Source organism: Bipolaris maydis (assembly GCF_028858645.1).
Source record: "Bipolaris maydis strain C4 unplaced genomic scaffold PSV08scaffold_12, whole genome shotgun sequence".
NCBI classification, from domain to species: domain Eukaryota; kingdom Fungi; phylum Ascomycota; class Dothideomycetes; order Pleosporales; family Pleosporaceae; genus Bipolaris; species Bipolaris maydis.
The window spans coordinates 1,223,947-1,247,160 of record NW_027093868.1 but is presented as its reverse complement, the minus strand read 5'-3'; the positions used below and the strand labels follow the sequence as shown (position 1 = coordinate 1,247,160).

Below are 23,214 nucleotides of genomic sequence, written 5' to 3'. Positions count from 1 at the left end.
CCGCCGCCCTCTTGTGCGGGCGGGCAAATCAATAAATGCCTGGGCAAATGAAATGACGTGAAGCCTTATACAGTCACGACTACCTCACTTAGTGACATACCAGCCAGGCCATTTACTCTCTCCTCTCCCTCTGTCCGCACCCACCCACTCTGCAGACGTCGACCATGTGCCCGCCGCGCTTATCATGAACAAGCATGTGCGAACGCTCGGCTTGCTGTGGCGCCCCATCGCTGGCCCGCTGTTGAGAGAGGGCGCTGCCTTTGCCTGCCCTCCCATTCGACATGCCTTTTCGACCGCATCTACGACCCAACGCCCTCGCACAACGCCCGCGCCATGGCTAGCCTGCTTTCCCGCTGTCAATTCACCCTATACCCCAAGCGCCCAGCATAGCATCACCAAGGTCGTCTTCGCAGCATGGACCCGACATGCCTCGTCAAAGGCCTCGCGCGCACTGAGAAGGAACACACGCAACGACCGACGCAGCAAGAGCTCACTCACTCCGTCCTCTTCCGACAATAAGCGTCGTCCGTCTGGCCAGGCGCCGCAGGCAAATCTTTCGCCTCAGCCGAATGCGCCGCCAAAGCCCTCACAGCCAGAGCCAGAACCAAAGCAAGAAGCCGATACTCCAGGCACCTCAAAGCCCCTCCTCGACCGCCTGCCCCATCACCTTCCGCATCTATACCGCCCTACCAAGGCTGAGCTGCTCGCCGCTGCCTCGGGCTTCTGGTCGCGCATCAAGATTCACTTTAAATGGCTCACCATCCGGAGCACTCGTCCCTTCAATGCCGATGAGATATACGCCCTCTTCTCCTGGGTCATTGCCGCCCATGTACTATGGGTTATCCTGGGAACCACGACATTTTTCATGCTGACCATCTTCCTCATCAACACTGCTTTCTCTCAAGAGACGGTTGGCAAGTGGATTGGCAATTATCTGACAAAGTCGTCGGGCATTAAAGTCGTCTTCGAGACTGCGGTAGTCCCCAAGTGGGGAGACGGCGTAATTTCCTTCCGCAATGTCTTCGTCTCGCGTCGCCCCGGACAGGGCACAGGAAAGGTCAGCAAGGGTTCACACACGGAGATAGCTGCTGCCGCCGCCGCTCGAGCTCAGCATAGCAAGGACGCACATGACGGGATTCCGGCCAAGTCCGAACCAGAGGAAGACACAAACTACACCCAGTTCGACATTTCCATTGACACAGTCAACATCACCTTGTCCTTCTCCAAGTGGTTCAATGGCAAAGGCTTGTTGGAGGATGTTGAGATCAAGGGCATCCGCGGTGTAGTGGATCGAACTTCAGTACGCACTATTGAAGGCGTCGACCCAAGGTCGTACAAGCACGAGCACCAACCTGGAGACTTTGAGCTTGACTCGTTCAAGATGGAAGATTTGCTGGTGACTGTATACCAGCCAAATGGCTTCCGCCCCTTCTCCGTCAGTATCTTCTCTTGCGACCTTCCCAGGCTACGGAAACAATGGCTCTTTTACGACTTTCTCTCTGCAAACATGATGTCTGGATCATTCGACAACTCCCTCTTCACCATTCATCCCCGACAAACCCACAACTACACAGGTGCGCAATTGAGCAGCGGTCGCGCCTCCGAGGACGGCAGCTCCTGGAAGAAGCACAGCCGGATACGCATCGATGGTCTCAACATCGACCATCTCAACCGCGGCTACGAAGGCCCGTTTTCCTGGATTCATGAAGGAAACGTCGACATTGTTGCCGACGTCATGTTCCCCAACGACCACGACGACAGTATTGCCAAAGTCATGTCTGACATGTACGACCGCGTCGAAGCCACCGTCACCCAACAGCGCAAGCACCACTTTTCCGACCATGCCGTCCATGGCTTTGATGAACACCATCACGACGACAAGACCTCTGACTCTGAGCAAGGGGAGGAGTCGCGTTACATGATCATGGACATGCGCGTCCACCTCAACGACGTCCGTGCCGCCGTTCCAATCTTCACCAGGGACATTTCGTACGTCAACAATGCTCTGGTGCGGCCTATTGTCGCATACATCAACTCGAGCCGTAGCTTCATTCCAGTCAACTGCAGAGTGGTCAAGAAGGTCAGCGAGTTTGATGGCAGTTGGACATTGTACGACAGCGGGTTGATGGAGGAGGTATCGAAAGAGGTATGACGAAATCCCTGCCATGACACTCACAACGATGTACTAATCTTTTCAGATGTACGATGCCTTTGCCCGTGACGTCCTCGAGGATAGGACCACACGCAAGCGGCGAATAAAAAAGGTAGGCATTTGGACTTTGCAACTCGCAGCTCAAGCCCTCTTTCTCGGCCTCGCCGGGAACATTGCCTAGACATGATACCCTTGACGGATGACATGCACGAGATGAATGAAACAACAAAATTAAAAGCACCTCTCTCTTCTTTTTGTATTATACCATACACGTACACAGATACACGTGGGCAGCGTACGGCGTTTTGGGCAAGGGCTCGCTACACAACATGGGATTGTTATGCATGGCGGCTAGTCAGTTGTTCTTTAGGTCTGATATAGACGCTTCCGCGGACATGACTTGATGGAATTCAAACGCTTATGGACTTGAATGATTAACGGTCTTTTTCTTTTCTTTTCTTTTGAAAAAAATCATCTATTTCATCAATCGTATCCTCATATATCCCCAAAATCTCTCTCTTCACTCATCCACCCGTCCCACAAACACAGCCCCAACCTCGTTCCCTTGCTCCCCCCACACCCGCTCACAAGGAACCCACTGCACACCTCCCTTGGCCACCACACCCCCCAGCCGCTCCCCCAACGCCGAATCCCGCGAAACGTAAAGAGTACCGGCGGTCCACTCCCGTGCCGCCAATCCACTCACATCGCCCTCCCCCCGCAGCTCCAACGTGACAAACCGCGCGCGACTCCCTTGGACCGTCACCACCGTCATGCCGGGCTCCCGCTCGAACCTTATACCCGAACAAGTCAAGCCCGTAGCACTCCACTCGACGTCGACGCCACGCGGCAAGGAAGAGATTTGAGCCACGAAACACGGGGGTATGGGCAGCGCGTCGGCACTGGCAGCGGTGGGGTGGAGAGCAGTGTAATCCGGGATGCGGGGACGAGGTATCTTGTCGGAGAAGGAGGACGGGGACGAAGAATGGATATTCAGCGCGTCCCAGGGATCGACATGGTCTTGTTCTTCGTGGTGGTGTGATTCTGATTCTGATGCTTGGGCGTGATGCGAGGAAGTGTGGATGTGGCGCCAGGCTTTTTGGATTGTATGGATGGAAGAGAGAGAGTGTGTGATGGAAGAAGGGATGTAAGCTACGGCGGCACCGCACCACCAGGTGAGCTGTTTGACGGCGGCAATGCGCCACAGATGCTGCAGCGACAGGGCGACTTGGCCGGGGAATGCGCGGGAGGTGTAAGGCGCCATTGAGGCGGGGTGGAGGGGAATTTGGCCGGCGATGTAGACTGTGCTTCCTACTTCTTTCTGGCCTTCTTCTTCGGCGTCTCCGTGGGCATCTTCGGGGTCTGCAGAGGGAGGAGGGGAAGAGATGGCAGGGGGAGGGAGTGGGATGGAAATTGCCTGGCTGTATGGTCCGATGTTCGCGGGCGCCCAGTAACTCGTGCTCTGCACGTGCAGTCCTTCTCGCTTTGCGCTGCGCGATGCGATGATGCTGAGCATAACGTCGGTGCCGTGCGGCATGGCGGTGGAGCAGGCGACGGTGACGCGGGAGGGGGGGTTGATGGCGGTGAAGAAGGAGGCGTAGAGGGGGTTTAGGAGGGTGAAGGTGGACATGGAGCGGAGGAGGAGGGTGGTGTGGGTTATGTTTGATTTTGGGACATGGTGGGTGGAGAGGTGGTGGGAGAGGAGGAGGAGGATGGAGGAGAGTTGGTGGGAGGGGGATGAAGAGGGGGTGGGTGAGGTGAGGTTGGAAATGGTGAGGAGGGTGGGGGTTGAGCGGATGGTGTTTGTAGGGAGGAGGGGGGCGGGGGTAGTAGGACTTGATGATGATGATGATGGGATGGTAGTACTCTCCGGTACAACAACATCCGTCTTTGTATCCTCGATGGATTCCAACAGCTTCGCAAACTCGTCGTCAAACACGTCGGGCACCCTCAGCGCCCCTACATCCCCCTCTCCATTCTTCTTGTCCTCCACCCAACTCTTCACCACCTTAAACACCGTCTGGCCCCCCTCCAGCACCACCGCCTCTCCATCAACCCGTATCTTCTTTTTCCACACCGGCCCCGGCCCGTCAACCGCCAGCGTCTCGAACTCGCCGCCTTCGCCCAAAATCGCCCCAGCACCCACTTCGTCACCAAACATGCCCATCGCCTTGCTCAACCGCGCCACAGCAGCCGGGCCACCAGCGACATCCAGCCCCAAAAAGGAAGCGTCGAGCCCGCCCGAAGCCGTCTTGATGATAATTGCTTGTTGCCCAACGGCACGCATGTCGCGCAAGAGCGCAGACTGCTCGTACGGCGGGAGCTGCGGGTACTGCCACAGGTACGCCAGCGGCGTGAGGCCGAGTCTGAGGGCTACGGATTCCACGCGTGTGCGCTGGTAGGTGCTTAGGATTGCGCCGGTGGATATGGCGTTGGCGGTTGGATGGGCTTGCATTACGCGTTTAAGCAATGGGACAAGATCTTCCGTCTCATCCTCTTGCTCTACTATCCCCTGCTCTTCCTCTACATCTATCTTTTGTTTTTGACTTTGCGTTTGCTGAGAAGATGATGATGATGATAACGATCTCAACGGCGCCGCATAATCCCTGTTCGAATCGACTGCTGTACCCGTGATTTGTCGGCGGTACAGCGGCAGATCGAGCGCTTGCGAGTATAGAGGGACTACAGAGTGGCCGACCGTCTGGTACATATAACTGTCTATGTCTTGTTCTTCGCCATTGGCTAAGGGCCCCGGGTGCAGGTTGGCCAGGGCCACGACGCGGTGGCCGTTTGCTTGACAGTGGAGTATGGAAAAGAGCGAGTCTTTGCCTCCCGAGATCAGCGCGATGACATTTAGAGACTGCGCCATGGCGCCGCCTTGGGATTTGTGAGTGAAAAAGGGTTGCCGCTGCCGCCGTCCGCCGGGCTGGGCCTAGGCACACGAGCGAAAAAAAAAAGGCGCGACAGAAGGAAAGAGGGAAAAAAAAAGATTTAGGGCTCGGACGCTGGGGCAGGGTGCGTTGAGGCGGCCCGATGCAGTCGAAGTGTAAATGCAGGTTGGAAGTGGTATTACTCGCTAAAGTTGCGCGCTGCCGCACGCTAGAATGTTTAACCAAAAAAAGAACGATGCACTGCTGACAGGCTGACTAGTACTCAGAGGTAAGTGGTAAGTTAGTGCTCAGGAAACAACGCAACGCAACCCCTCCCCCGTCACCGAACTGATCACCTAAGACCTAGAGCGGAAAAAGAAATGGCTAGCACTCAACTTTATGCATTACGCGGCTTCACTCCAGTTCACATGCAAGGTATTTGGAAAAAAGTAAGAGAAAGATAGAGGCCGAAGTGTCGGTGTAACGCATTTTTTTGCTATGTATGATAATCGGACAGTGCCAGCACCGTTAACCTGAAATTGGGGCTACGATAGAGCTTTACTAATGGGGGGGCAGGTAGTATGGGTGGTGTTTATGCTGAGCAGTTCAGACGATTACATGTGTGTATGGGTTTGAAGAAAAGAAGCGAAGATTCCCAGAATGTTAGAGGTGGCGAATGCCGGTAGGGAAGATGAGATTCCCACTCCGACAAAGCCCCAATTACAACGAGTGATGATGAACAATTGAGGGCAACGCGGCGACAAGTTGGCCGGTGGTGAGTAGGGTAATTGGCCATGTCGTCATGAGGAAAAAAAGAACACCCAAGCAAAAAAGGAAAATGAAGAAGAGAAAGAGAGAAAAAACCAAATCTAATCCCGTTTCTTCCCATGGTTTGCCTCCAGTCTCCTCGCTCCAAAACCCCGAAGAAACGTACCAAACCGACGCGCAAAATGAAGTTTTTAAAAAAAAGAAGAGGCCAATATCAAAGTGGGTGTGCCACCAAGATCAGACGCGTAGAATACAAGAGGTGAAGTGAAGCAAGGGACTCTTGGGTGGGTCTGAATTTGCTTCAGACCGCTCAAGTGCGAATCTTCGCCGCCTGTCTAGCAGTGGCGCCTTTGCGTATCGACGTCAAGGAAGACTAGCAGTCGCCTTGCATAATGCAAATTTCTTCTACCAAGTGTTGTGAATGTCATGAAGGGTCGTTAAGTGCTGAAAGGCAGGAAACGCAACAAAAACAAATGCCTACTCGTTCCTCTTGCGCTTCTTCTGGCCGGGTGTTGACTCGTGCTCAGATCCGTCGGAGCTTGACGTGGGGATCTCTGCAGCAGCGTTGTAGAGGATCTCACCCATGGTGGAAGGAGCCTGTGCACCAAACGCGCTACCTTGGCCGTGTTGCATGTCGGCGTGGTGGAAGTCGGAGCCCATGACCTCAAGGCTGACAGCGCCAGTTCCGTGGGTGCGCTGGTGCTGGGAGAGGTTGTCGCTCCTGGAGAACTTCTTACCGCAGTCAGTGCACTCAAAGGGCTTGTCGTGAGTGTGGAGAGAGCGGTAGTGGCGCTTGAGGTGTTCCTGGCGGCGGAAGCGGCGGGAGCAGAGAGTGCAGACAAATGTCTTGGATGGGTCGTCGGTGAGTGACTGCTTGCGACCACGGCGGCTAGTGGGAGCGACAGGAGTGGTGTTCTCGTCAGAGCTGGAGGCGACGGCGTTCTCGGCTTGACCTGATTCTTGTTGGCTTGAGGCTCCAGACACGGTGTGCTCATCACCTGATGTCTGTTGCTTACCCTGGAAGTCAGACTCGGTCTCGCTGAAGGCGGAGCGGGCCTTCTTGACTGTTTGCCTCTTGACTGCGGACATGGTGTCGAACTCGCTGGCGGCGGGGGTGAGAGGTAGGCTATGGACAAGCTCCTCCTCAAAGTCGGTGAAGCTCTCGTCGCTCAGGAAGTCGTCCTCGGGAGAGAAGGCACCAAGGTCAGTGCGCTGGCGCTTGTTACCGAGGAACTGGGTGTTGTCGGTAGAGAAGTTGACAAGGCCGTTGAAGTCGTCTTCGCAGTCGAGCTCAAAGAGGGGCTCGAAGGTGGGAAGGCCGTTGAAGCTGAAGGTCTGCACAGACTCAATGTTGTCAACCTTGGCAGTTTCACCCTTGAGAACCACCTTGTGCTCCTCGTCACCGGGGCAGAGAGTGACGATGGGCAGTTCAGAAGCAGCCGAGACGGTGAGATCGCGGGGGTTGCAGAAGTTGTTCTCAGCCTCAGCGACGGTAGCGCGGGGAAGAGGTGAAGGAGATGGGGAGAGAGAAGGGCAAGAAGTTGCGGAAAGAAGGTATGAACCCTGGTTGACTGAAGGAGGCTGGATGTATACTTGTGCAAAAGTTAGCGAGCCCGTTCACACACACATGCATTTCACCCGGCTGATTGCGGATAACAAGCCACGCAAGCATGCCGGTTTTCTTCAGCAGTGAGCAAACTTACCTGGTGTCATTGGTGGGGTGGTTGAACGCCACTCGAGGCCGGCAGAAAGGATCTCAGAAAAGACCTCGCCTTCACAACCCTGCTTTACACCCTCCATGCCCTCACCAGGGAACATGTCGTGGAGAGGAGTGGGAAGGATGTCGTACGAGGAAGGGCTGCTGGTGCTGCTGCCGCATGATGACAGAGGAGGAGTAGCGGGTGAGAAAGAGTAGTCGGTGTCGATGGGGTGAAGGTAGGGGGAATCCTGAGGTTGGATCAGGATGGCTGGCTTCTGGTACATTGGCTGGGGCGACGCGACTGGAGTCATCATTTGGCTGGCGTAGGCAGTCTGAGGGTAGGACATTTGTGAGTTTGCTGATGTAGGCCTCTGGTAGTACATGTTGTGTGGCTGGAAGGTTGATTGTCCTGAAGGGTGTGGTGTGAAGTGGCCGTGCTGGCGGTTGTTCTCGCCTTGAGGGTCTGGGTTGTAGTAGAAGAATGGTGATTGCATAGCTTGGGTAGGGTGAATAGGGTATGAACCATCCATTGCAGATGGCTGTTGTGATGGTGGTGTTGGTAGTGGTGGTGTAGTATGAGTAGGTGTCGTTTGCTTCAGTCCGATGGTTGGTTGGATGGATGAGGGATTGTGTGTAGTACCGAGTGAAGATGGAAGACGTGTATTAGTAGTATGTAGGGTGTTGGAAGAGGCAGGATAATGTTGAAGAGAGAGAGAGAGATGGATGGATGTATTGAGGGAGTGGAAGGAATGACTGGGGATCGGTTCGCAATAACGAGACCGTCACTTAATAGATATTGTAGATCAAAGAGTGTGAGGGCACAAAATTATGACCCAAGATGAAATGGTGAACAGCGATGGCGGAAAGAAACGAGAGGGACGTGGTTGATGAACCTTGGACCAGGGCAGACCAGTGAAAAAGAGAACTGATGCGCACACGCTCCAGGACGGCTCGCTTTAGTGCGTCGGGGCGCAGCGTGCTCCACATGCCAGCTAGGAATGGGATCCTGCGTTAGACCCTCGCCTTGACTCGCGTCAAAAGCAGCGAGTGCATTGCGGCCAGGGTTTGGGGCCTAAAATTATTCGCCCAATGCATAGCTGCACGGGGCTATAGGCGAAATGAGATGTGCACGGCGGCGCCGGCAGGCGTGCAGGTATTGGCTGGCGGCCAGCCCAGGTGGGATGGGATGGAGGGTCGGCCTACCACGCATACGTAGCCACTGACTGTACCGCCGCCCAGTCCGGATGGCGAAGCCACCCAAGCTGAAGAAGGCGACGGAGGGTTTTTTGCAGCAGCAGCGGCGGCGGCGGCGGCGGCACGGCTGGGTGTGGGTGGGTGTGCATGTGTGAGGCGACAACGGCCAGTCATGGCGAGTGGAGACGGTGCTGAGACTGCCGCTGCCGCCGGTGCTGGGGGAGAGGCAGCAAAGACGAAGCGGGTGGGTATGGTGTAATAGGCGGGTGACAGGCAGAGGGGGGGTGTGTGTGTGTGAGTGTCTAACCTAACCAGAACCACAGGCATGCCCTCTCACACGACTCCAACTCGCCTCGAGATTAGCGTGCTGCCGGGTTTCATTCAGGCTATCCAGCTATCTGCCAATCGATAATGATAACTGCCAGACCCTGGCACCCAGTGTTTTGAAACGTCCACTCAGCGTTGCGGCCCTTCCGCTGCGGATGACGATTGCTGGGTGATTGTGATAACGCCGCGCGCGCCCTCTACCGTGTCTGTCACACCAAACAACGCCGTATCGCCCGTAGTATCACCGTCGTCGACCACTTGCAGAAGCAATGTAACGCGGTGCCCATGTCGTTTGTCGCTCGCTGACCACCACGCCGCCTTGGGCCTGGAGACTGACTTGGGACTGACCTGGTACTCGACCTGGGACGTGGGCGGCGTCATGCAAAGGAAAAAAAAAGAGACGAGGGCGGCGGCGAGGGCGAAAGCAACAAGCTTCGCTATGCTTTCCCAAACATGTTGGGCCGTCGACCAGAGTGTGGTAGCCATGTCTCACAACCACACGAAGAGAATGCGAGGTCAAAGTCATTCAACTGCAGCGCGCCATGCTTGCCGTCCGTCCGTTAGCCACAGCACACTCACAAGGTCAAGGTATGCGTGCATCCATTGCCACAGGCGTCGCGCGACACACTGGAGCGCAGACTGGGCGCGCCGGGCTCACGCAGGAACGTCAGCCATGATGCAAGAGCAAGAGAGGCCTGCATCGCCCTGCCAGCTACAGCTGGAGCAGCCGGGCAGCGCCGTCTGCCAATGGCTACAAATACGGCCACGGCCCATGGTGCGACATTGTCGTGTGCGGTGAGCTGCACGTCGCCACCAGTACCGTTCTTTTTCCATGCTACTATGCCCGCTGCCAAAGCCCTACGACGACATGGAGGGTCGAGTGGGATCGGGATGTGGATGGCATGTGGATGGCATGTGGATGCCATGGATGGGCATACAGCCAGGCTTGCACTTGGGGCGTGAATCCATGGTGCAAGTCTGTTTCAGAGCCTGGTTTGCCACATGGCCGCCGGCCGAGTAAGTAAGTACGTAGCAGCAATCGCGGCCGGTGGGCAGCGTGGAGCCAAGATGGCATGCGGGAATTGCAATGCCGTACTGTGTAAGTAGTCCGTAGGGAGCCCCCATGGACGACTTCTATCTATGGACGAGGGCCAACGGGCGTGGATGGTTGGCAACGCTCGTGATGCTGACCGTCGAGCCTCGACACAATGGCGGTAAAAAAAGGTTGTGCAGGCCGGGGGGGGGGTGCAACTGGCGGCACAAAATAGCAGCGAGCTATTGAATGCAGCGGATGCAGAGTTGTGAAGCCGCCGGCGAGACCTAAATGGGCTTGGGGAGTTAAAGCGGCGGGAGGACGAGGAGCGGGACAGGCGGCGGTGGTCGAGTCGAACAGGCCCGATCGCATCCGCCTTCCCCCACATTGGCCGCACAGCTGATTGATCCAGAGGCGCGTCTACTGCAGGAACGATGCAGGAACAAACGACTGCACCATGTCTCTCTATCCCATCGCCGTACCCGTCGCCATACGCCTGCTCTACTTAGTTGGACTAGTCGGCACTTGCTCTACCCTACATACAACACCACACCGTCTTATCGTCAACCCCAGGCCATGCCATCCTTCCCCCCGCCCTCTCTGACCGCCCCTCCCCTCCCACCAACCAGCCAACCAACCAGCCAGCCAGCCAGCCAGCCCCCCGCGCCGCCGGCCACTCGGGCTGCGTCGTCTGTCAGCGGCTTCACATGGGCGAGGGCGTGCAATTTCTAGAAGGCGACCGCAGCGGGGCCGTGGTACGACTCGACAGGGTCCGGATGCGATTCACGCTGACAAAGGGCCTCTCTGTCCGCGACGAGACAGCGTACGGGCGCGAGGGTGCGAGGGTGCGAGTGGATGCGTAGGCGGTCGTGCGTGGTCCTGCCACTGCTTCGGCGCCGGGGAAGTCGTCGTGGCTTCCATAGCTTCGGCCCACCTCGCCCACCTTGCCCACCCCTCCACCACTCCACCACGCCGCCGGCTCCGGGCTGGCATTGGCTGGCTCGCCCAAGGCCCTGATCGTCGACCATTCCAGGAAGGTTTCCAGTCTGGCGGGGTCGTGGCTTCCATGCCGCTCGTACATACTTACTGTGTACTTAGTAGCCCGTAGCTTGCACCTCGCCCTCGCCCATGGTTTGGCCTAGGCCCGTCGCCGCTAGGGCTGCCTTTGACTCGCTCAAATGCCCTTCGGATGCAATGCCATGACACCCGGCTTGACCATCAACTCTGTCCACCGACACCTGTGCCACTCGCTCGTTTGATCGCGTTTGTCCGCCATGCCGCCCCCGAACCCTACACGACCATCCATCCGCCTCCGCGACGACGGCTGCTCAAGACGCCTGCATTGCGCGACCGCCGCAAACCCATGGCCTGACTCTGTGCCTCACGCCTGCACCTGCACCTGCACCTCAGCCTGCACCGTGTCGCTGTCCTTGCCCGACTATCGGCACCCATGACGGACGTCAACTGTCGCCCACACGCTGAACGTCTCCAGCCCACCAAACTCGACGCAACCCATTCCCACTCTGCTCCACCTGCTCTCTGCTCTCTGCCCTCTGCTCCTGCTGATGCTGACCCTGTGAAACGCGGGCAGGATGATGATGATGATGATGCCATTGCTCCACGCCGCCGCAGTGACAAAACGGCCATGTCATCCCAATCAGGCAGCTGCCAGGCGGGCAGATCGCAGATTTCACCTGTCCCACTGTCCACCACTGTCCAGCACGAGCCTCCAGACTGCTCTCAAACGAAATTCGCGTTATGCTGAGCCCAGGGTCTAGGGTCGTTTGCAATCTCCCTCCCTCGCTCCGTGTGGGTGCCGTCTGACTGGTCCCCCCCGGCGTTGGAGCTTCTGGAATATGTGCCTTCCCCACATTTGCTGCTGCTGGGTGCTCAGTGCTGAATGCATGCAAAAGTGCTATGCAGTGTCGTGTCATGGTAGGCCCAGCAAGCCGCTTGGTGTAAAACGCAGCTCAGGCATGCCAAAGACCAGTGTCTGATACGCAAGACATCGGTGACAGACACATGTCTTGTCTGGGCCACACGGCAAGTGGAACTTGCACAAGGCCCGCGTTCTGGAGCCGTCGTGGCCACTGCCGGTCCGGCCGGCCTGACCAAGTTCAGCATACGAACAGGCGGTCGAGGTCCATGGGCCTGCTGCTGCATCTTGCAACACAGACACGTGGGCATCTGTCGCCATGGTCACTCTATGATAAGCCCACGGCGAAACCATTGTCAATCTGGGCTTAGCCTCGACATAGTTCTTCGGAACGACACTGCCCGCGTAATCCATTGCCCAAAGTCTCCAATGGCGTCTCTACTTACTATGCAAATCTTTGCTAAGGTCGCGTCTTGGCTGGTCATCCAAATCTCTGCCAGCCCTCCGCACGCCTGTGATTCGGCATTGCCATCTGTGACTCGTAACAGCCATAAAACAAGCTCTCAACAAAGAGACTGGGGCGTCGCAGTATCAGGAGCAGCACTGTTGCTTGCTTGTTCGATCAAGGGTCTCCTCTTGCACCTGCAACGCTGCGGGCCAAACCGTCCGTAGACGGCTAGCAACTGTGCTTTCCCAGAGGAGCCAACAGGTGGTTAGTACAGCTAAAAAGTCGCCGATCCAAGTGCAGATCTTGGGCAGACGAGCATGACAGGGTCGACGATCGCAATTCCAATGACCGCATATCCACGCAGCCGCATCCAGTTTTGTGCTCTCCTCGGCCAACTAAGCAAATGTGATGAGCATACAGAGTTCGATTTGGCATGTAACAGTAGTACGCAGACTACGTATGTGGTATCGTGGGTGCTGGATACGGGGTAGCCAGTGACGTCGTCCATTGACGTAAAAAGTAGTCGTGATTTCAAATTGCCAGGCAGTAGGCAGCCGACGCGCATCCAGCAAAGACTACTAAGTACATATCGTACTACTTACTTGCTGTACAAGCAGCACCCATGATTCACGCCCGGCTGCTTTTCTACCAGAGTGTTGTATGAGGAAGGTATCAAACGGTCTGGAATCTCTTTTACGAGCACATTGAACAAGACCCCGGGACAAGATCCCGGGACAAGCTCGATCAAATTTCGAGTCGGTGAGCAGCAGTCCGCGGCATAACACCGCAAAGTGCCGTCTGTCGGTGTCGGTCGAGCTTGGCCCGTGACGCTCAGACACCGAATAGCCGTGGGACTGCAAGTGCGCAGGCACAGGTGCCGAGATAAGTAAGTACTACGTACAAGAGTAGACTACATAGCCGACAGGAAACGAGACGCCAGGACGACCGGTAGCCATGCACAGCGTATGTAGGTGGCAAGTGTGTACATAACAGCGCAGGCAAAAGAATCCATCAGGTCGGAAACACGTCGAGGCATGAATCGGACAAGCAAGAATAGGATAATAATGCTCCGATATGTGCGCCCATGGCCGTGGGTCTCCCAGGCTTTCCATGCTCGCTGAAACAAGCGATGGTCAAAGGCCGTCTGTCTGAAGCAGCAACAGCCGCCTTGCGAAGTCGCCCACGAATATCTCGCACCCAGTCCGTTTCACAGGCCTGCGCATTCTGTCAAATGCGCGAAACATACAGGTGTCAGTTAACGGTCGCGTCTAGCTTCCGCATCAACAACAGCTGTAACAACCGCGTCGGTACTCCGAACACACAGACAACACGGCGGGACGGGTCGGGGACAGGCCTCAGAAGGTGGTGATGAGTTGTAATCAGTCGCGGCCATTTGGCTACGTCTTACTCTTCCTATCTTGATATGAGATGTCATCAGCGGCCATGGAGAAAAAAAAGAAGAAAGAAAGAGGCCGGGCAAAACAGCACGAAGAATTTTGATGTTCTCCTCGCTTCGCCGCAATTTACCCGACATCACGTGAGCCCACCGGAGAAACTCGACCGCCGGCGCTAGCCACAGGGCAGAAATAAAAACTCGACAGGACTGCGTACAGCTTCTGTCGTTATGCGGCGCAGGTCGATAGTCCGTTTCCCCGGTTGCTTGAGGGTCATTACTCCATGGCCCTTCATGTGTCGTTGACCTGCCAGAGTGAACATATTGCACAATCTATCATATACACTTTGTGGCGGCGCCTGTTTTTTGTTAGTGGCGTCTTCACTGGAAAAAGATAGAACATACCCATTTGCGTGACTTGGGCATTATTTTTTTGGTCTTTCTATATTTATTTCTCGCCAACACCAAGCGGCATGAATTTTGGCGTGAGGCGGAAATAATCAAGCTGGCAAGAGTGTTGTTATACGCTGAGGTGCAAAATGCCGAAATTGCAATTCTCTTCGCCCTTCGGTCTTGCCAGTGTTTGGTGTGTCATCGTGGGCTGAGGGCTTGTCGCATCCCCGCATCATGTTTCACGTGAAAAGACTGCAATCACCGTAAAACAAGCATACGCAAAAAGGCTCTACCTTGCATGGGGGGTTTTTTTCCTCAGTTCTATCTGCATGCTTCATTTCAGACGCTTATGCTAAGACTGGGCCTCTACAGCATCAGAAAAATACCGCCCAAATGACACATAGACCTCTCTCTCTCTCAACCATTTCTCATGTTTTACGTGAAAAGGCCTTGGCAAAGTGCATGTTTCCCGTTTGGCAACACTCTAGACAGCAGAACGAACAATTGTTGACTGTGATCAGCTTGCAGTATCATGTGCTGTGTCACATTGGATTTGCTGTGAGACAATTATAACCTGTGTTTATTTCTGATTTGCTGAGTGTTGGCCTAAGGCTGAATTCTTTGAATATTAATTTATACTTTTGTAGAACATACGATGCAAAACTACATGCTAGATAAAATAAAATAAAAATAACCACCAATCTTTACGGCCTGTCTGTCTACCGACCCCACGGCTGTACTGCGTACGTCACAAGCATCCACTCAGGCCAATACAATATCATGCTCTTTATTTATTACGCGTGCTGCGGATGATGGCGGCGGGGAAATGCTGCATAAGCGCTGCTCTCCAATATCCACCCACGTGCAGTCCACATGCATGGATCGCCGGGAACCGCTAGAAACGACGATGCAGAACATATTAATACGACGCTCGTCTAAGAGATCAGAGTAAGCATCGAAACGAAAATGCATGCTCGCATTGAGCTGTAGCTATTTTCTGATGGAGACGTAATCGTGCAGACGTGTCACATTAAAAGGTAAAAAAGCAACTAACATTTTATCGCTGTTTTTAATTCAACAAGTCAAAATTATTGGACGTTGATGTAGAAAAGGAAGACGATATCCCAACCTGTTTCTCACATCAACTGCTATTCGCAACCAGAGTAGCAATCGGTATGCACACAATGAATGTTGCGCCGAAGAGACAGCGCGCGTCGGATTACCTGGTGTGATGTCACCTGCGTTACGCGCTTTAGCGTGAGATCATGTCCCTGGCCGGCTCTCCCGCGCCGCAACCGAATGCGACCGACCATATCTTGCAATCAGGGCCCTGAACCCTTTCTGCGCTGTCGCACTCCCTTTTCTCCTTCTTTTGCGTGCTGCAACAGTGGAATTGAGACAAAATGGCACCTAAACGACGTGCAGAAATCGTAGACCTCACTGCTGATGACGCGCCTGATGGCTCCTCATATCGCGCATCCAAGCAATCTCGTACATCGTACAATGCAGCCCAATGAGCCATAAACAGCTCATCGCGAGTAGACATGACCTCTGGTGACATTTGGGATGTCGATGACGAATACGACGAAGATGCTGTCTCACAGGAAGCCCCCGATGCAACCCAAGGGTACAGCGAGCAGCATTACAATTACCTATTGTACGGCGCTTTAGATGACAAAATCGTTGGCGGTGAGATACTACAATGGACATGCTACCGAAGGAAAAACGGTGGTGCTTCGCAGAGAGCCACGTGACCGGTACGATGCAAATGTCATCCGTGTCGATAATGTCCAGGGAGAGCAGATTGGCCATATTCTAAGAGGGCTGGCAGCCAAGCTGGCGAAATACATGGACAATGGCAGTTTGCTGATTGAAGCCCAAATAACGGGACATAAAGGTTACTATGAATGTCCTATTGAGCTCCAACTCTACGGAACAGACGATCCTATAAAGCGACAGGAGCTCATAGCTAAAGAAGCCGCCAAACAAATGAAGAAGGGTGCCAAGGGGGTAGAGTGAATTGAAGGTCCAGAGACCAGCATGGCCGAGTTTGCTGCGGGCTTTCCGCCGGGCATTCCTTCATTAACAGGACCTAGTCTAGAGGATATCATCACCGGTAGCGAGCGCTTCAATCCCAGAAACATTGAGGAGGATCTTGCTGCGATGCCTCAAGCACCCTAACCCGATGCTCTCCTCACTGAACTGCGCCCCCCTTTCAATTGCAGGGTCTGCAGTGGATGCTCGACAAGGAGAGTCGCAGGCTTCCTACAAAAGAAGGCAAAAATGTTGTCCAGCTATAGCGCCCTCATACGAACGTACCCGATATCTATACAAATGTCGCAACAAGCTTTTCTGTCAAGAACCCAGCACTGACTTCAGATGGTATACTTGCTGACGACATGGCCCTGGGTAAGACCACCAAGACCATCTCCCTCATTATTACCGATCGAGCGCTTGGTCGCAGTACCAAAGACGCAACAAAGGCTGCCTTGATACTTGCACCCGTTTCAGTGATGAGCAACTGGAGTAACACAGATGCAGAATCATACCAACCCGGAACACGCGCTCCGTGTCATGTTCTGGCATGGACAAAAAAAGGGAGCCCATCACGCCCGAGACTACTGAGAATTACAATGTGGTCATTACTACGTACGAGTCTATATCGTCTGATTGGTATTCGCAAAAGTCCACTGCCCTGCCTCGTAAGTCAGGCCCCATTCTCCATCAAGTGGCGTCGCGTAATCATGGACGAGGCCCACAACATACTACTCGGCAATCCCAAAGCCAAGAAAACTCTTGCCATTTCCAATCTCATGGGCTCAGTCCGCGATGGAGTCTTACAGGCACACCGATTATCAACAACCCCCCAAAAATATCTCTACACTCAAGTCCCGCTTTCCTGCGTCTCTCAGGCGAGCCTCGATTGCCTTTTTTCCGACGTCTTTCCACAGCGCCATCATGCGTCCCCGTTAACGCAAGGGTCCAGCAGGTCCTTCAAATTGCTCATGTCAGACATTTGTCTGCCGTCGCAAGAAAGAAATGTCGTTGATCGACCTGGCGATTATACCGCCCCCCCCTTTCCCAGTACAACCATAAAAAAATTCCTCCAACTCTCCATCGACTCGCAAGAAGACTGCCCCATCTACCAAAGACCCCCCCCCCCCCCCCCCCCCCCCCACAACACACCTTCACTTCCTCCCCGGAAACAACTACCCTGCTCGCCTCCCTATCCGTCTGCAGCCAAGACCTCAACCTCATCGCTGCGAACCAGGTCATCCCCGCCGACTCGTGGTGGGCGCCCGCGATCGAGAGGATTAGGCCGTTGATCGCGTGTATTGGCTGGGCCAGACGCGTGAGACGAGGGGTTTTCGGCTCGTGGGAGAGGGTGCTGGGGATTTCAGGGGAGAAGAGACGGTTGGCGGGTATGGCGTTTGCGGAGAAGGAGGGCGTGAAGAGGGGGATTTGGTGAGGTTGTTGTTGTTGTTGTTGGGGGGAGCCGGGAGGTGCAGGCGTAGGTGTAAGTGTAAGTGGAGAGGAAGGAGGATTTTGCGTGTGTTTGGTTGTTGGAAATTTCCATGGCGTCTTTACTTTTCCAATCTCTTTTCCTTGAACTATCGTATTGGTTTTCCCCTTTGTAGCAAAATCACACATAAGCCGTAGAAACTTGATTTCTTGACCCATATGCCTCAAGCGAACACTGGCCAAACACAACCACAAAAAAAATCGTAAATCAGCCCATCGCCTCATCATTTCTCTCGTTGCAAAAACCCCCTTCTCTCCTCTTCTCCTCCTATTACCCCATCGCCCACTCACCCTAAAACTGCACAAAAAGCGGAGGATACAAAAACAAAATCAACTGAATCACGGGCGGCACCGACCCCAACGCGCCCCTATAAAACCTCGCAATCCGCAGACTCCCCTGATCATTCCCCACCTCAAACACACCACAGACCGAACTCCCCACTATCCAGCCCAGCAGCAGAATCATAATGAAGAGGTGCCAGGCCGGATGCAGGTTGTACGGGTTCGTGGCCCATCGTTGCCACGTGTTGCCGAGTTTGTACCAAATAAATTTGTAGAGGGGGACGTGGGAGGTGTCGATGCTCTGGTCTGTGTCTGTTGAGGTGGTGGTGGAGGCCTGTGAAGTTGGGGCGAAGGAGGGCTTGTTAGCTTGGGGGTTTCTGGTGGTGGGATTGGTGATGGAGGAGCGGTTTGGGTTTGTAGGTGGTCTGGCAGATATAGTGCAAGAGAGAGAGAGTGTGTGTATGAATAAATGTGAGAAGGAAGGGGGAAGGGCAAGGGGTAAAATGAAATTAACAGTGATACGTACCTTTTCTGAATATGATTCATCAGAGTCAGATTGTTGGGGGTCCATGGATTTGGTGAGGTATTCTTCGATGTGGACGATTGTGTATGGGACTAGTATGTCCTGGGGGTTTGGGAGATGGTCGGGTTGCAGGTGGGGTGTGGTGGTGATGAGGGAGTCTGTGGGGGACATTTGCGTTGATGGCATAGAGTTTGAAGTGGGGATTGGTATGGCGGGTGGAAAGGGAGGGAGAGAGGGTAAGAGAAGGGGATGGAAGGGGCATGTTTTGGGGGTGGAAAGAGCGAGGGTTGGGGAAGTGGGAGAAGGTGCGTGGGTGATACGGACATGCTTATTTCTCTCTTGGAAATTTTACTTGATAAATGGTAAAGTCATCTTGGAAAGGTGTGTCTATGTAACTCCTGAGGCGATTCTGAATTGGCACATGTAAAATATTGGTATAGATGATGTGAAGTTATACGCGCCACGTGACCATTGCCTGTATGGCCCTTACTGGTAAGTCCACATACTACCAGACCAGGTTCTAATGCCCATGCACCCGCCATGCTCGTATTCACACGCGCCATCTCCAGATGAATAGACTGCATAGGTGGGATGTGATGGATTCAACGGGCGCGACCTAATACTACTAAGTAGCTCCTTAGCATTGTTCGTTGCATATGCTCAAAAAACACTCATAACGCACAATGGGTCAGTCTGCGAGGGATTCCCTGCCACAAGAGTCACCAACATGCGCCACCTATTGTTCATGTGCAATTGGCGCTCATACTTGGGCAAAAAAGGATGCTATTGTTCCGCTGGACATGAAAAGATAGAAGAGGTTGCGATTTCCGCCAAGCAGTGGAGTCTAGGTTACTCGACTAGACCCCGCCATGGCTTTCTTCCACCTTATCCGCGCCTGGCTAGGGGCCATCACCTTGCTGCCATATCGCCTACTACGCGCCCTGCTCCCCGCGCGCTCATACTTCGAAGAATTAGACGCGTCTGGCAGAGACAGCAGAATGCCCAAATTCTACCACGATGACGAGGCATGGGCGGACATAGAGCCCCTCCCCCAGGATGACGGCGGTCTGCACCCACTCGCTGCCATTGCGTATAGCGACGAGTACAGCGAGGCCATGGGCTATCTGCGCGCCATAATGGCCAAGAATGAGTACAGTGAACGAGTCCTCGGCCTCACAGAGCACATCATCAGCATGAACCCCGCGCACTACACTGTCTGGTGAGTCGACCTGCATGCGCACATTACGGCTACCTGATGCTCCACAGGCTCTACCGCGTGAAAACCATATCCGAAATCGGCAGGTCGTTGCAGGACGAAATCGCATGGCTCAATCCAACTGCGCTCAAACACCTCAAGAACTACCAAATCTGGCATCACCGCCATACCATTATTGATCAGCTGGGCTCACCAGAGGGCGAGCCCGAGTTCATCAGTTCCATGCTGGAGCTCGACTCCAAGAACTACCACGTGTGGAGCTATAGGCAATGGCTAGTCGAACGATTTGACATGTTTGACAAACCCGAAGAGCTGGAATGGACACACGGCATGATTGAGCAAGATGTTCGCAATAATTCGGCATGGAACCATCGCTACTACCTGGTCGTCGGAGGCCGCAAAGGCAAGCCCAGTGCAGATATTGCCGACCGTGAGATAGAGTGAGCTACTGCTGTTGCTGCTGCTGCACATGGCTGACTGCTAACCCGACTAGGTACACAAAAGCAGCCATTCGCAAAGCGCCTCAGAACCAGAGTTCGTGGAACTACATGCTTGGAATCCTCCGTGCAGCCGGACTCCCCAAGTCCACCCTCAAGGACTTTGCAGGTGAGTTCGCCGACGTCCAAGACCCCGACAATGTCCATTCGAGCCACGCCCTGGACCTCCTGGCCGATATTTACGCCGAAGAAGAAGACGGCAAGAGGAGAGCCGAGCAGGCGTTGGATCTTCTGGCGACCAAATACGACCCGATACGCGCGAGTTACTGGAACTTCAGAAAGGGCTTGCTCCAACAGCCAAAAGTCGCTGCGTAGACGAGGGCCGGGGTAAAGTCGACGAGCACCAATTGCGCAGATCCATCTACATCTGCGGATCCGCATTACAAATGTCGTTCCAGCGCGAGTATATTTCGGGAGCGCGTGGGAACCACAAAGACAGTGTTAGCGAATCTTCCGATCGTGATAACAGGCTAGGACGCGCCATGCGGTCGTATACTTTTTAGTTTCCCTTTCCGTCGGGGATCTCCTCTTTGACTCCGCAACTTTCCCGGGCCCAACACCATCCCCACCGTTGCGCCGAGCTGTAATCGGATGGGTAACTTTTTGACAAGCTCCCCTGTACAAACGACTGGTTTGCGTCTTGTGATAGGCAAACCCGCCAAAAGCATAACGCCATCCAGGGCGGTAACGCCCGGCAGAACGTATACCGCCGCTGATAACCGCATCGGGAAATGCAAACCAGGGACTGTTTTTTCGAGCACTGGGTCTCATGCTTGTGTCATTCTGCGGTACCTACGTGGTCGCCTGTTCCTTATCGAGAATTTATAGGGTAATTCATGCACTTTATAGGGTAATCAATACTAGGTATCTTGGTTTTGATGAGCCAGTTACCCCACTGGCCCTATGCATCTGGACTCTGGGGTTGCGGGTGCGTGCGGAGCGATAAGGAGAATTTTGGTAGAGATAAAAGATGAGAATCCTGTGTACTTGAGGTTGACATCCGCGAAACAAACTTTGAAATCTCCAGGTCCCATACTATTCACTAGACTTTTACACTGTACTTGTTCTTGATATTTTTTTGTGATACCCAACTTTTGTTTGCTATCTTCAACATGGCCGTCAAGGAGTACCATACTGAGGAGCAGTCTGCCCAGAGCCCTTGGGTTCAGACTCCATTGAGGGAGTCGTATGCACTTTCTGAAGCAGCGGGATGGTACGGTCACACTTTTCCTGTCACCCTCGTTTCACTCCCACCCTTTGGGAAAAGAGATTTCTAAATCGCAGAAGCAGAGTCTTTCTCAAGCTGGAAAATCTCCAGCCTTCCGGATCATTCAAGTCACGGTAAGTGTCGACTTCATTGTTCATGGCTGTCACTTTACTAATGCAGCAACAGAGGCATTGGCAACTACATCCTCCGTCGTCTCGCAGAGTTTCCTCAAGGCACACGGCCTCACATCTTTGCTTCCAGTGGTGGAAATGCTGGCCTTGCTGCTGTTCACTCGGCTCGTGCCCTCAACCTACTATGCACTGTCGTTGTGCCTACCGCTACTGCACCCTTGATGGTAGCTAAGCTCAAGGCTGCGGGAGCATACGAAGTCATCCAACATGGTGCTGCTTGGAAGGATGCTGATGCATACTTGAAGGAGCACGTCATGCCCTATGTACGTCGTACACATCTCACATCACATGGCTTCACTGGACTAACACATCACGCAGGCACAAACAGAAACCATCTACTGCCCACCCTTTGACCACCCAGACATTTGGCAAGGCAACAGCACCTGCATGGCTGAGATTGCAGCCCAAATGCCCGGCGGCGAGGAACCCGACGTCCTCATCTGCTCTGTCGGTGGCGGTGGCCTCCTCAACGGCATCTGTCAAGCCATGGACTCCCTCAACATGACCAAGACCACCATCCTCGCCATGGAGACTGCCGGAGCCGAGAGTCTCCACGCAGCCATCCAAGCCAAGGAAGTCATCACCCTCCCCAAAATCACATCCCAAGCAACCAGCCTCGGTTGCGCCCGCGTCACAGACGCAACCTTCAAATACGCCCAACGCGGCAACGTCCGCAGCGTCGTACTCCCAGACGCCGAAGCCGCAATGGGCTGCTGGCGCCTCGCCGACGACGAGCGCATCATGGTTGAGCTCGCCTGCGGCATCAACGTTGCTCTCTGCTACGACGGCCGTCTCGAAAAAGCGCTTGGTCGCCCTGTCCGCCCCGAAGACAAGGTCGTCATTGTCCTCTGCGGCGGCAGCAATGTCAACAGCAGGATGTTGTGTGACTGGCGCAACGAGTATGCTTATATTGAAGAGGAGACTGAGGCTCGCAGGCGCAAGAGCGACTCTGCGCTTGGCAGTGAGACCACCAGCGAGACGGGGAGTGTAAAGGATCTTGACTTGGGCAAGGTGAGCGTGCCCAGTGAGCTTAGCAAGCCGTTTGCGATTGAGGGGATTGAGGTGGGGTGTGTAGAGTGCTCGTGAGAGCAGTGGAGCATTTCGGGTTTATCTTTATAGAAGGGGTCTTTGGCGTTTTGTTTGGACTTGGGTTAGCGTGGGATTGGGATTTAGTGCTGCTTAATGAAAGTCATTTTCATCTTTTTGAATTGAAAACTTCCTCGATCGATACTGCGTATGTCGTAGTCTTGTTTCTTATGAATCTACGTGCGGTGTGACAGGTATGGGAACAACTGCCAGTCAACGCGCAGTATACATCACGATGGTATCGAGATGACGCCGTTCCTAATCAAATTGCCTTTATTTAGAGCGACTCGAATGAGATTAGGCATTCTCCTCTAATAGTTTAGACTAGGTGAGCGAGACCGAACTTGAGTGTCCTCGGATTAGGAATTGCATAGTAACATGCTTCAGTGACGCTTACACTACGTTGCGATTACCCGTGTGACGCACCAACTATTGCGCTCTGACGATATGTCCGTGTAAGCAGCACCAATAGCCTCGATATCATCAAAACCGTCGTCGGAGATTCTGCCCTGCCTCAATCATCTCAATCCTTAATTT

General features: G+C 54.2%; 9 protein-coding genes across 9 annotated transcripts; 4 read left to right on the top strand and 5 right to left on the bottom strand.

Annotated features, from left to right (window-relative positions):
• The first annotated feature begins 49 nt into the window (after positions 1-49).
• PSV08DRAFT_208081 (mitochondrial distribution and morphology proteins-domain-containing protein) lies at positions 50-2,775 on the top strand. Its single transcript, XM_014224217.1, has 2 exons — positions 50-2,146; positions 2,199-2,775. Exons 1-2 carry the CDS (start codon positions 185-187, stop codon positions 2,331-2,333), a joined length of 2,097 nt encoding a protein of 698 aa, XP_014079692.1. The 5' UTR covers positions 50-184; the 3' UTR covers positions 2,334-2,775.
• Positions 2,673-5,115, bottom strand: PSV08DRAFT_379568 (uncharacterized protein; the record flags this gene model as incomplete). Its single annotated transcript, XM_014224218.2, has 1 exon — positions 2,673-5,115. Exon 1 carries the CDS (start codon positions 5,019-5,021, stop codon positions 2,673-2,675), a length of 2,349 nt encoding a protein of 782 aa, XP_014079693.1. The 5' UTR covers positions 5,022-5,115.
• Positions 5,116-5,499: 384 nt separating this feature from the next.
• On the bottom strand, positions 5,500-6,206 carry PSV08DRAFT_324577 (uncharacterized protein). The gene has a single exon (XM_066092692.1). The coding sequence runs from the start codon at positions 5,909-5,911 to the stop codon at positions 5,615-5,617; it is 297 nt and encodes a 98-aa protein (XP_065948625.1). The 5' UTR covers positions 5,912-6,206; the 3' UTR covers positions 5,500-5,614.
• PSV08DRAFT_11980 (uncharacterized protein) lies at positions 6,090-8,147 on the bottom strand. Its single transcript, XM_014224219.2, has 2 exons — positions 7,494-8,147; positions 6,090-7,382 (listed from the first exon to the last, which is right to left on the bottom strand). Exons 1-2 carry the CDS (start codon positions 8,017-8,019, stop codon positions 6,268-6,270), a joined length of 1,641 nt encoding a protein of 546 aa, XP_014079694.1. The 5' UTR covers positions 8,020-8,147; the 3' UTR covers positions 6,090-6,267.
• A 449-nt stretch (positions 8,148-8,596) lies between these two features.
• On the bottom strand, positions 8,597-9,936 carry PSV08DRAFT_379567 (uncharacterized protein; the record flags this gene model as incomplete). The annotated part of the gene is made up of 2 exons (XM_066093365.1): positions 8,597-8,990; positions 9,590-9,936. 2 exons carry the CDS (start codon positions 9,934-9,936, stop codon positions 8,597-8,599), a joined length of 741 nt encoding a protein of 246 aa, XP_065948624.1.
• Positions 9,937-15,502: 5,566 nt separating this feature from the next.
• PSV08DRAFT_364911 (uncharacterized protein) lies at positions 15,503-16,172 on the top strand (the record flags this gene model as incomplete). Its single annotated transcript, XM_066093072.1, has 3 exons — positions 15,503-15,644; positions 15,696-15,842; positions 15,874-16,172. Exons 1-3 carry the CDS (start codon positions 15,557-15,559, stop codon positions 16,170-16,172), a joined length of 534 nt encoding a protein of 177 aa, XP_065948623.1. The 5' UTR covers positions 15,503-15,556.
• A 1,795-nt stretch (positions 16,173-17,967) lies between these two features.
• On the bottom strand, positions 17,968-18,651 carry PSV08DRAFT_354777 (uncharacterized protein; the record flags this gene model as incomplete). The annotated part of the gene is made up of 2 exons (XM_014224225.3): positions 17,968-18,291; positions 18,484-18,651. 2 exons carry the CDS (start codon positions 18,649-18,651, stop codon positions 17,968-17,970), a joined length of 492 nt encoding a protein of 163 aa, XP_014079700.2.
• Positions 18,652-19,349: 698 nt separating this feature from the next.
• PSV08DRAFT_404352 (protein prenylyltransferase) lies at positions 19,350-20,508 on the top strand (the record flags this gene model as incomplete). Its single annotated transcript, XM_014224226.2, has 3 exons — positions 19,350-19,699; positions 19,747-20,136; positions 20,190-20,508. 3 exons carry the CDS (start codon positions 19,350-19,352, stop codon positions 20,506-20,508), a joined length of 1,059 nt encoding a protein of 352 aa, XP_014079701.2.
• A 797-nt stretch (positions 20,509-21,305) lies between these two features.
• On the top strand, positions 21,306-22,677 carry PSV08DRAFT_379563 (tryptophan synthase beta subunit-like PLP-dependent enzyme; the record flags this gene model as incomplete). Its single annotated transcript, XM_014224228.1, has 4 exons — positions 21,306-21,406; positions 21,481-21,534; positions 21,587-21,854; positions 21,910-22,677. The coding sequence occupies 4 exons, from the start codon at positions 21,306-21,308 to the stop codon at positions 22,675-22,677; spliced, it is 1,191 nt and encodes a 396-aa protein (XP_014079703.1).
• Positions 22,678-23,214: the final 537 nt, after the last annotated feature.

Excerpts from the sequence above, each read along its gene's own strand:
- PSV08DRAFT_208081 (XM_014224217.1), top strand. The coding sequence starts at position 185 with ATGAACAAGCATGTGCGAACGCTCGGCTTGCTGTGGCGCCCCATCGCT. Across the intron at positions 2,147-2,198 it reads TGGAGGAGGTATCGAAAGAG|ATGTACGATGCCTTTGCCCG; the intron begins GTATGACGAAAT and ends TAATCTTTTCAG.
- PSV08DRAFT_324577 (XM_066092692.1), bottom strand. The coding sequence starts at position 5,911 with ATGGGAAGAAACGGGATTAGATTTGGTTTTTTCTCTCTTTCTCTTCTT.
- PSV08DRAFT_11980 (XM_014224219.2), bottom strand. The coding sequence starts at position 8,019 with ATGGATGGTTCATACCCTATTCACCCTACCCAAGCTATGCAATCACCA. Across the intron at positions 7,383-7,493 it reads CACCCCACCAATGACACCAG|TATACATCCAGCCTCCTTCA; the intron begins GTAAGTTTGCTC and ends CTTTTGCACAAG.